This window comes from Leptinotarsa decemlineata, unplaced genomic scaffold (assembly GCF_025532065.1).
Source record: "Leptinotarsa decemlineata unplaced genomic scaffold, Ldec_3_MD MMD2_tig00002159_RagTag_RagTag, whole genome shotgun sequence".
Classification (NCBI taxonomy): Eukaryota; Metazoa; Arthropoda; class Insecta; order Coleoptera; family Chrysomelidae; genus Leptinotarsa; species Leptinotarsa decemlineata.
The window spans coordinates 2,482,950-2,496,019 of NW_027412574.1; the positions used below are offsets into that span (position 1 = coordinate 2,482,950).

At 31.4% G+C, this 13,070-nt stretch overlaps 1 protein-coding gene across 5 annotated transcripts in view; it reads right to left on the reverse strand.

Annotated features, from left to right (window-relative positions):
- bbc (choline/ethanolaminephosphotransferase 1 bbc) overlaps positions 1 to 9,889 on the reverse strand; it is an 85,938-nt gene extending 76,049 nt beyond the window's left edge. For 2 of the 5 annotated variants that reach the window (XM_074177032.1, XM_074177031.1), the window contains exon 1: positions 9,441 to 9,889. In XM_074177032.1, coding sequence (XP_074033133.1) covers positions 9,441 to 9,652 — 212 coding nt within the window. In that variant the 5' untranslated portion in view covers positions 9,653 to 9,889. The remainder of the gene's footprint in view (positions 1 to 9,440) is intronic. The other 3 variants (XM_074177036.1, XM_074177034.1, XM_074177035.1) reach the window with 2 other exon arrangements.
- Positions 9,890 to 13,070: the final 3,181 nt, after the last annotated feature.

Genomic DNA, 13,070 nt, shown 5'->3' on the forward strand with positions numbered 1-13,070 from the left:
CAGTTATCACCCAAAGACGATTGTGGATACTAACAATCGAAACATTGTGACATAACTTGGTTTGAAATCTATTAATTTTAATTTTTTCATTTTTTGTTAATATTTTTGATTTTTTCAGCTTTTATTAATATTTCAATTTTTATTTGTTTGGTTGTTGTATGTTATTTCTTTGTAATTTCAGTTTTTTGTTTAATAAAATTGTTATTTTCGGTTAATCTTTTTGATTTTTTTCAGGGTTATCAAATCAATTTATATTATATTAAACAATGGAAGTTCGAACTGATGAAATAAATTATCATTTAGATCTCATATACTGAATATAACAAACAAAGCCTCAAAGATGTATGGGTTTGTAGTTCGCAACTCTAGGCAGTTCAACAAGGTTACCTCCATCAAACATTTGTATATCACTCTTATTAGAACCATTTTGGAATATGCTTCCATTATCTGGTGTCCTCAGTATAACTGTCACAAGTATAGCATTTAAAAAGTTCCAAACAAGTACCTTGGATATCTTCACCTCAAAGAACCAGGTAACTATGACCTTAATATTATCAAAGTAGTGCTACTTGAAGAGTACAAAATACAAACCCTCGAGAAAAAAAGAGTATTTGCATACTTAATATACTACTAAAAGATGATACATTGTGATGTAGATGATCCCTGTCTTCTATCAATAATCAATTTCAATGTACCTGCTTATGAAACTAGATCGTTTCTCACATTTTATATTGAATTGGCAAGAACAAATTATTATCAAAATGCTTCATTAAATGCTATGTGCAATGCCTATAATACTGTACAAAATGACTGTGATATCTTCTTCCAAAATCTTGCTAGTTGTAGAAATAAGGTGTATTCAATTGTATAAACTCCTGTTGAATATATTTTTTTCAACTTATTTTGTCAGTTTGTTGTATGTATAAATCTATTTGTGATATTTACTTTCCTACTCTGTAACTGGGCCATGGCCTGTAGAGTTTGTATAAATAAATAAATAAATAAACATGCCCTGGACGATGCAATTTGTAGGTCCCATTAATATATAAAAAGAGGGAACTCTTTAGCTAGTTCTCAAAATCTAAGCGGATCTGTGGATAATTTCAGAAAAGAACTACTCTCTCCTCTTACGTACCTTGTGGAAATATTCGAAAGATGAATCACTCAAATACTTAAAAAAAAACTTCAGGGCTGTTTGGCACTTTAATAGACGAATTGGCACCATCACAATTAATGTTCATAAAAATAATTTATATAACCAGTTATGTGGCCTCTGACCCAGTACAAGAAAAAAATGAAGATACATAATCAAGTAATTTAAGGTTGCTAGAAGTTATTGTCATATATTTGATTGGAGTTGTTATTTGTGAATTGAATTTATTAATAGTAATACCACAAGACCTCAAAAATGTATTCATAAATTAAAATTTTTCAACAGAAACTTTGTTATTTATCAATACCGTGGGAGCAAATAGCCTGTAGCTCGATTGGTATTGCTCAATCCAGACAAAAAAACATAAGCAAAAGTTGGAGAAACTAAAAGGAGATTTACACAAAAAAAACAGAAAAAATTATCACGAATAAGACACCTCATAACCTCAGTTGTTAATTGAATCGAAAATCATACACCTTTTCAACCTGCTGGAAATGGAATGTGAACACAAACTGTGAGTCAACCTCGAGATGATATTGATTTGCTATAACAATTTCTGTCATCAAAAGGGTTGTACCGACTGAACAAAACAAATTGTTAGCCAGATACATAGTTGATGAGGATTAAACTATTTTTGATGGAAATCACCAAGATTGGTTGTTTTATCGGAGATATAAACAAATTTGTTCTTTTGTTGTGAAAGCATATTTGTGGTAAAAACATATATTAAAATTAAAATGTGGTACTATTTCGCTTAAACGAGTTATTCCCTTATTTAGAGTAACTGTCCCCAACAATCCTCTTCGAGACCTTACAAACTATATGAAATGTGTCATTTGGGTTTCTTTTTGTAGTAAACGGAAATACAAATACCCTAATTATTATTTTTTATATATTTTACTTAACTAAAATTGGAAATTTTCATTTTATTGGAACTTATATTTATTGATCTCATTAATAATCTTTAGGTCTCTACACTTATAAAATATATGTTCGTATCAACTTCAGTGAATAAAAATATTAGAAAACTATAGAAAAGACATCCAACTATAATTTTTTATATATTTTGCTTGACTAAAATTGTTACTTCTATTTCAAACTGACAAATGAAATTTGTAATTCAGTTTATTCATAAAATATTATAAAGACACAATTAGGTGTTATTATAATACTTGTTTATATTTTTGGGAAAGAAAGTTTTTGGCTTTCTACTACTCCATCTTGATAGAGAAAAAAAGGATGAGGGAATCTTCCAAAGAAAGGAAGGAAGTAATCAATTTGAAAATAAGTAACTCTATACATGGATGTGTAGATCATGCAAAAAAGTAACTTTCAGACACAAAATGAAAGAAAGTCCTCCTGAAACAGCTACTTTCATATAAACATTGAATTACACGAAAGAAAAAATTCTTTCGAAACAAATACTTCTATATGAACACTGAATTATACAGGAGATACTTTTCTCTACTCAGTTTGTATTTCAAACATTCGTTGTGAAATAAAATCAGATATCATTCACATGAGAGTAACAAATTGCACTTACATGGAACACTGTCATCCTCACTGGTATACATGGATGTTTCGCCTTAACACACTTGCCCTAAGGCTTTTCAGTACCAAATTGAATAACATTATAGAAAATACACACAATTCATTCATGAATTACGATTTTTAATGTCACGGAATAAGCTTGATCTGCTTATGTCATCGATGACATCGTAATGACATTCATTCACCTATTTGATTTAATCCCAGCCAAGAGGAATCTTATTTGAATTGTAGGGGTTATATTTTTAGGAGTGATTAATTTTTGGGAAAGAAAGTTTTTGGCTTTCTACTACTCCATCTTGATACAAAAAAAAAGGATGAGGGAATCTTCCAAAGTAGTAGAAAGCCAAAAACTTTTTTTTCCAAAAATTAATCACTCCTAAAAATATAACCCCTTCAATTGTTTACATTCTGGTAAGACAACTCGTACTGTGATCCTGGGATCTGATTTTTTCGAATCTGTAGTTGAAATACACTTAGTGGAAGACATGTTAAATACAGGTACGTAAATGTTGGAATTTTGTCTCGCATAATTACACTTGAATGGCATAATCAGAGTAATGAAGAGGCCGCTATCATGTTATGAAAAATAAAAAAATAAAATAAATTTTTTCAATTTGGATTCCTGCTCGAAGTAAAGATATACAACATGTAGCACATGCACGATGGTGCAGCCAAGTGTAAGGATGGGCAACACTTGGTTACCAGAAGAAAGAAATACAAATGCACCATACTGATGATGGGCCAAAAGCCCGAAACACGTGTCTATGGTTTGCCACCTTCTTGAGTGCTATGTCCGATTAATAATTTATTTATTTATATCAAGACACTCAACCCTCGTATTTGTATTATTTCCTGGACCCGGATGTCACGCAGGTAGCTATAACTGCCTCCGTGGTGATTTTGATAGTTTTCTTGTAAACACAAGACCTATTAACTGAAACCACAAATGTGCGGCTGGCTTCTGCTGCTGATTTCGTGCATTTGTATTTCTTTCTTCTGCTAACCAAATGTTGCCCATCCTTACACTTAGCTGCACCATACTGATGATGGGCCAAAAACCCGAAACACGTGGCTATGGTTTGCCACCTTCTTGAGTGCTATGTCCGATTAATAACTTCTTTATTTATTTCAAGACACTCGATAACCTTCGTATTTATATATATATATATATATATATATATATATATATATATATATATATATATATATATATATATATATATATATAAAATAAATAGATAAGTACTCTTTGATCATTCCCATATTGATTTCAATTTAAGAGCCACCGGTATACAGCTGTTTCAGCCTATTGGGCATCGTCAGTACCGGGCAGGCGGTCCTCGATTGAAGACAAAATATATATATATAGAAGCCATTAACAACCCTCAGGTAGAAAAACAGGTAAGAGAACTACCAAAATACATCAACAACCCTCAGGTGGAAAAACAGGTAACAAATCCATACAACTTACGCAAGCGAAACCGTATAAAAACACCACAAGAAGAACCTAACATCAGTTACACCTCTCGAAGCGAAGCAGTAACTCGTCTTGATAATGCCATCTGAGATGATGGCGAAACGTCGACTATCGAATAGTACACAACGGATGAACACCCGGAAAAACAACACATCATATTCTACCATCCGTGAAAACCTACATTGTAATATATATATATATATATATATATATATATATATATATATATATATATATATATATATATATATATATATATATATATATATATATATGAGATTTCCATTTTGTGCATTTATGAACTTGCGTTTCTAAAAACTTAACCATGCCACACAGTCCCCCACGTCTCTGAGGAATGATTTTCTACAGCCCCCTACGACTCTAAATAAAGATTCTACGACTGTGAGAAATATATATGATAGACAAGAACCTCGGAAAGGATACACCGAAATATGTCCTGAATAGATAGAATTTTGAAGACATTTTTGTTTAAAATAGGGATAATTGAAAATATTAGCGGAGCTACTTTAGACTGTTGAATAGATAGAATTTTGGAGAAATTTCTATTTAAAATAAGGATAATTGAACATGTTAGCGGAGCTACTTGAGACTGTTTGGGAAAATTTCTATTTGAAAAGGGATAATTGAAAGTGTTAGCGGAACTAGTAGGATTGTTGAATAGATAGAATTTTAGGGAAAGTTCTATTTAAAATAAGGATAATTGAAAATGTTAGCGGAGCTATTTGAGGCTGTTGAATAGATGGAATTTTGCGAAAACTTCTATTTAAAATAAGGATAATTGAAAATGTTAGCGGAACTACTAGAGACTGTTAAATAGATGGAATTTTGGGGAAATTTCTATTCAACATAAGGATAATTGAAAATGTTTGCAGAGCTACTTGAGACTTTTGAATACATAGAATTTTGGAAAAATTTCTATTTAGAAAAGGGAGAATTGGAAGTGTTAGCGGAGCTACTTGAGATTGTTAAATAGACAGCATTTTGGGAAAATTTCTATTTGAAATAAGGATTATTCAAAATGTTAGCGGAGCTACTTGAGACTGTTGAATAGATAGAATTTTGGGGAAATTTCTATTTAAAATAGGGATAATTGAAAATGTTAGCGGAGCTACTTGAGACTGTTGAATAGATAGAATTTTGGGAAATTTCTATTTAAAATAGGGATAATTGAAAGTTTAAGCGGAGCTATTTGAGATGTTAAATAGATAGAATTTTGAAGAAATTTCTATTTGAAATAAGGATAATTTAACATGTTAGCGAAACTACTTGACTGTTGAATAGATAGAATTTTGGGGAAATTTCTTTTTAAAATAAGGATAATTGAAAATGTTAGCAGAGCTGCTTAAGACTGTTGAATAGATAAAATTTTGGGGAGATTTGTATTTAAAAAAGGGAGAATTGGAAGTGTTAGCGAAGCTACTTAAGATTGTTGAATAGACAGCATTTTGGGGAAATTTCTCTTTAAAATAAGGATAATTGAAAATGTTAGCAGAGCTGCTTAAGACTGTTGAATAGATAAAATTTTGGGGAGATTTGTATTTAAAAAAGGGAGAATTGGAAGTGTTAGCGAAGCTACTTAAGATTGTTGAATAGACAGCATTTTGGGGAAATTTCTCTTTAAAATAAGGATAATTGAAAATGTTAGCGGAGCTACTTGAGACTGTTGAATAGATAGTATTTTGAGAAAATTTCTGTTTAAAAAGGGTGATTGAAACCGTTAGCGGAGCTAACTGGATTGTTGAATAGATAGAATTTTGGGAAAATTTCTATTTAAAAAGGGATAATTGAAAATGTTAGCGGTGCTAGTAAGATTATTGTATAGATAGAATTTTGGGGAAATTTCTATTTAAAAAGGGTAATTGAAAGCGTCAGCGGAACTACTTGATGAACTATCATACAGATAAGAATATAAATTATTAGTGAAATTACTTGATGAATATTCAAATAGATAATTTGAATTTTCCTTTGAAAAGGAATTAAAAGATAGAGAAATGAATCAGATAATTCAATAATTCAATTCTAATTGTTTTTTTTAAATATAAGAGATAAAAATTCAGAATAAGAAATTCTAATAAGATTCATTCTAAATTTAAATCATTAAGTTGATTAAAAAAAAATTAAAAAAACTTCTTCAGTGAAAAAAAAAATTTTTCTTCAATAAAAATTTTTAGATTAAAAATAAGTTTGAAATTTAAATTTTAAATAAAAAAAATGAAAATAAAAGAATTTAATTTTTGATTTTTATTAACTTTTTAATAGATTTGATTCAAGCCTATAAATTAAGTTTTTTTTTTAATTTAAATGTAACTTTAAGTGAATAAATTATTTAAATAAAAATAATTTGCAATAAATAATATTGAATATTGAAGAAATTTTGATTTAATAATAAAAATAATATCAACATAATGTGTGCCAGCAATTGCGGTTATACAAATAATATGATTTAATTAGTACTAATTAATTGGTATAAAAATTTTTTTGAAAATAAATTTATAAGATGAAATTTTAAATTTTATTGAAATTTATTTGTTACAATGAAGTTAGATAATTCAATGAATAAACTAGGATTAGATACCCTATTATTTTGAATGTAGAAAATAAATAATAAATTAGTAATAGTTAAGTTCTTGAAAATTAAAGACTTTGCCGGTATTCTCGTCTATTCAGAGTTTTTTAAACAGATTCAGAGGAAGCTGTTCTGTAATTGATATTCCACGATTTAAATTACTTTTTTTCTTAGTTTGTATATCGTCGTTTGAATATTTTAAATGAGATATAATATTCAAAAAATCTTTAATTAGAGAGGAAATCAGGTCAAGGTGCAGAAGTTTATGAGAATCATTTCAGACCACAATAATTTGTTTTCTTTAGAAATAAGGTCGGTTGCCGAGCGGTTCGACGTGGGTACTTTGTTCACTCTCTCAATCGACCGATGGTTCAAGCCGCAGCGCAGGCTGAACGATCGATTTTCACTTGCTATCGTTCAACCAGTGTTAGGAATCACACGTTAAAAGGTAAGACCTTGTCAGTCCTTAGCACAAGTTTCGACGTCTGAGAGTTTTCATTTGTAGGAGTGCGACAGCTTGTCAACGGAAAAACATATTTTAAGCATACGTATTTAAGTGTTCTAATATTGTTTCAATTTCCTTCTAATTGTTCATTTGATTTCATTTCTCCTCACATTTTTGATAAGTATTTCTCTGTAACTATCTCAACTGAATATTTTGGACCACTTCCTTTATTGATCCAAATAACTTACCTATTGACATGACTATTAAGAATTTGTATAAATCAAATAAAATTTTGTACTGAATTTGGAAGTTGGATTGCTTTTTAAAAATTATTCTTCATCTCTGTTTATAACTTTTTCACAACATTTTCATAAAACTTGCTCGTTTTTGTCCTAACATATGTCGGGAAAGACATAACATGAATGAAAGTGGTGAAATCTAAATTTAAATTGGTATCTTGCGATTTGATTCTTTGGCAACATCGCGGATGCAAAATAGTTGTTATGTACAAATAATATACATTTGCGGATGCAAAAAAGTGCTAGACATGTGAGCAAAATATACAGGAAGGAATCAATATAGATAGTGAAGAGAAAGGAAGCAAAATCACTTGAAAGTGAAAAAATCGTATATTTTTTTTGAAAATAGAGAAATATAAAATAGTGTCTCGTTTCTGAAATAACTTAAATATTCAATATACGCAATTATATTCACCCTAAATACATTACTTCTGGTGGACGCAAAATGCTTTGTCTGCGAAAAGGACAAAAAACAGGTTGACACGTTCAGTTTGAGTAGAGCCTTGATGATGACAGCACGACCAGCTGTCGAAAGCGCTCGCATATAATTATATATATATATATATATATATATATATATATATATATATATATATATATATATATATATATATATATATATATATATATATATATATATATATTAATATTATTATAAGTTACAAAAAGGATTTGAAGCTTTATAATTCCTATTTAATTATATGCGAGCGCTTTCGACAGCTGGTCGTGCTGTCATCATCAAGGCTCTACTCAAACTGAACGTGTCAACCTGTTTTTTGTCCTTTTATATGGTCTGAATGCATCCGAGCAGGTACTTCAGGTAAATTTGCCTGTATTTGGGTTATAAGTACCAGGTAATATTATTTGTGTTGGATCTTCTCTAGGTTTACTGTTTCTAGGAGTGTGTATTGTTTTGTGTAATGTATTGAATGTGTCTTGTTGTGTTTTGATTTGTATTTGTTCCTCGATAAGTAATTTATGACTTTTAAATTTATGACAGTTGAATTTATGGATATTCAAGTTTTCCCAAATGTCCATACGGTTCCCCTTATTGACTTGTTTTATGAGTTATATGTTCTCTGGTGGGGGGAAATTATGTTTGTTTTGTATGGTGTGTGTTGCGAGGTTTGATTTATATATTATTGGGTTTATGTATGCCTTTTTGTGCTCAAATTCTGCTAGGTCTTCTAATTGAAACCACAAATGTGCGATTAGCTCCTGTTGGTGACACCGTGCATATGTGAAGTTTTTCATTTTTGGTAACCAGTTGTTGTCCATCTTTGCAATTGGCTGTACCGCGCCAATAACCAGAAACATGTGTCCGCGGTTTGCCCCTTTTTTGAGTGTTTTGTTCTGTTATTTATATACATATATATATATATATATATATATATATATATATATATATATATATATATATATATATTACCCGTATATATATATATATATATATATATTACCCGTTCGAAAATATATGATTATTCTGCAACCAATGAAGTTGTGGTGTTGTTGAGTTTGGTATTCTTTCAAAAATGTTCAGTTCTCGTCAATTTATATGTTACTCAATATTTTATTAAATGACATTCACTGCCTTGAACCTCAAACAGGGAGATACATAATTATAGATAATAAATATTACAATAACCGCATCCAGATTATTTTAGTGTAGTGACACTTCCTACACGATTAATGTTCTTTCAACGAAATCAGTCATTTGCAGAATACCTATAAGAAGGTGAATCATTCAAATCATACAAAATTCTCAAAAACAGCTAAAAGTATTTCTATCCGAATTATTTACTAACCCAAATACATTATAGGTTATCCATAAAGAAAAACTCATTGGCACATTTAAAAAAAAGCTTCACATGGATAGAACAAAACAATAGCACTATAATTCAAAGGAAATGAAAGAAATATTTACTTACCATACCAATATCAGAGCTGTGACAATGTTGATAAATAGTCCAAGAATTGTGATAGAGTTTGGTGCTAACCAAATTGGCACTTTCAGAACCAACCAACTCCAATAAGGTTGCAGAAATTTATCTAAAATACTAACACTTTGACATAAATATTGATGTTCGCCCAATTTCTTCAACTGAGCGTCAGATAAAAGTTTATTCTTGAATAACTTCATATTGGTAAACTAATGTTCGGATCTCAAAAAATGAACTTGTTCATTGAAGAATCCACTCACAAAAACTAAAGCATTATTGGCAAATACGGCACTTGAATTTAATTTTCATGAAACTTTTTCCAAAAAAAAATTCCTCGTGTCGGCGGTCGTCAGTGTCGTGTATCTCAATTTTTTCAATTCTAAATTCCAGTGACGGCAATGACGTTTGACCGGACGACTGACGTCTATTGTGTTTTGTCTAATGTCGTGCGTCATCCTGTCATGTCATATAAGGTTTGTTCTGTGTGGCTGTTTTGTGGTTTGTTCTGGTTCTACGAAATTCAGGACGTCAGGATCATGCGCAGTTGAAATAGAGCGTTCTGGTTTATTGAGGATAATTTCGGACTGATGAATCGTCTGTTCTGATTTCGACTGCGAAATTATACTAAACTGTTTTGAACCGTCCCGAATTGTTCTTGCTCTCGAGGCTGAACTGTTGAGAACTGTTCCCGTTGCTCATGCGCATTCGTGTTGAAATTTGTTTGGGCTATTTGCTAGGATGTTTTTTTATTTATTTGATTTGAATAATTGATTATTGAGGGTAGATAACATTTGAACTGACTATAGAGATACGCTACATAACAAAATGGACATGATTAATAGTATTTTCTTGTCTTCATCTCTTCATATATACGACAGGTGGCACAGTGATCTCCTTAAAAGCGTTCTGATTTAAACAAGTGTCCGAGACTATTTCGGACGGTTTGAGATTTTTTGTTTGTACGCACCATGTCTTGCACAGTTTCCAAACAGTTTCGGATGTTAGAACCAGAACAAACCTATAAACTGCATTAGGTGTGAAGGTGTGTTTCGTTAGAACTAATTTTATTCCAGACCTGTCATTTCCGACAAAAGTTAATCGCTCTCTTTGATCGATCAGAAATTGTATTTTGTTGGCACCTAGATTGAGTAATTCCCACCAAAAGATTTTCTCTATCTCTGCTCCATGTATTTTGATCGAGTAGAAGGAGCGAATAATTTCAGGGGGGAATGACAGATATAGAAAAAGTTTAGCGTAAATAAAACACACCTAGAGATATCGAATAACTTTCGACGGGAATGATGCAATTTGAGTGCCATGAAAACACAACCACAGTATTTCTGTATATACAGAAATACTGTGACACAACTATTGAGCAGTCATCTTACGTGATTGGCATAGTATTCCATGAATCTTCAAATAAGGTTCTTAATTTTACTAAATACTGATATTTGCTATTCATATTATATCCTTGATTACATTTATATGCAGTGGTATGTATCTTTCAAATGACGTTCTTCTTGTTATTGTTTGTGAATATTCATATGTATTTATTTTATATAGTAATAAGAATAATTAAGGATAATATTAATAAAAAGTAAAATTATTTTAATTTTGATTAGTATGTGATATTTAGTGTTTTCTGTGTTACATTGGTTTACATTTGTATGTATGTGTATTTATTTACTTCTATTGGCTTTCTCCTTGTTATTGTATGTGAATATTCACATATGAATTTTTTATAGTATTCTTTCACTTTTCAACAAGTGAAATAATGATAATGATAATACTAATTTGATAAGCAGAGATGACCACTGACACCAGAGGCCTTTGGTGAGTTGCATCACCACTTACCCGAGCAATTAGTGCAAAACCGGACCGGCAGCCCAGGCGCACCCAGGGCGGAGTACAATATTCTCCCTGCGGTACCGGCCGTGAGTCTACAGGACTGACCACCTGGTAGATCCAACACTTACTTCCTGGTAATCGAGGAATGAGCCCTCACAATCAACCCGCTTGGAGAGGTCAGAGGCAAGATGGTAGGGCCCATGACGATGATTTGTCTACCGATGACAACCTTGACAATGACAACGAACGCTTTGAGTGGACGCATGAGATGAGAGACAGCTAAGAGACATGGCGAGAATGTATGCTCCGTGGTGTGAAACACATCCGGAGCATGCCGCATTTTTCGTCCAAAAATCTTAGGGATTACCTATCCTATCTTCGGCGGCAAGGCTATTCATCTCCTTCCCAACCTGCTAATGAAGTGGTGGAAGTTACAGTTTCATCCCGCGTTGGCACTGCTGGAGAAGAGAATCGCATAATGTCACCAATAGAGACAACATCTTTAAGAAGGGGGCAATGTAACGAATGCGAAGCCGCCCCTGACCGGCATGCCCGACGACTCAGCAAAGAAATACATGACATCACCGCAAAAGAATGCAACCGCCGGTAAAACTCTAGTCGAGTACCGAACCGACTACAGATTTCTATAAAGGACCGTTACATTATATAATCCCGGCTTCCCGACCCAAGAGGGCCAGTTCAGAAAGTGAATCGAGCGGCTAAATAAGGAAGTCAATTAGAATTAAATTAATTTATTTAAATTAAGTGTTGTAAATAAATAGTTTGTGATTAGTGAAATATTGTTGAAAATAAATTTGTTTGAGACAGTCAATTCTTTGATGTGTTACAGCGAAGTTTTAGCAAACTAAAACCAATTTAAAGCTATTTGCGATCTTCTATGAACCAGGAACGCTTATCGAGTCTTGCAATCTCAACACTAGAAAATCGAATTGTACATGAGTTGAATTATAATAAGGCCATAGATTTATTTGTTGAATAAAAAGCTCGAAGAGAGAAATTGTAATTTCAACTCACAATATGCAATGATATATTTGATTTTCAATTTTATATTCCATATTTTTATTTTCAATCCTATCTGTGCTATGTATAAAACATATATATCCTACAAGTTCATGTCTATAAATCTGTATACAGGGCCCCCGCTACCATATGTGCAAAGTGTGCAATGCACACGGGCCCCATCCTTTAGGGGCGCCAAAAAAAACATTTAATTCATTTTAAAATGAAAGTTGAGGAATTAAATAGGATTAGGTATAAATACACACGAAATTTTATTAGTATATCATCCAGTTACTGACGATTCCTATGTTGCGAGAACATGTCAGGCGGTGATTTTTCCTGTTTAGACATGAACAATGCCCGGGCGCTTTAAAAGAGATGATGCATCGCCAGAGGCGTTTTTAAACCGATTAGTTCACTGGACCGTGCAACAAGTGCATCAAATAAGTTATCCTATTAATTATAACATTTAAAGTTATTTTTATTTTTTGAAGTGATGTGTTGTATAATATTTTTTGTTTACTACTTTTTTTCTAAAAAATTAAGTGCTGAATACCTGCTGACTCCAATTTCAACGGTTCGATTTTTTATAAATATATATATATATATATATATATATATATATATATATATATATATATATATATATATATATATATATATATATATATATATTATATATATATATATATATATATATATATATATATATGTGTGTGTGTGTGTGTGTGTGTGTGTGTGTGTGTAGAC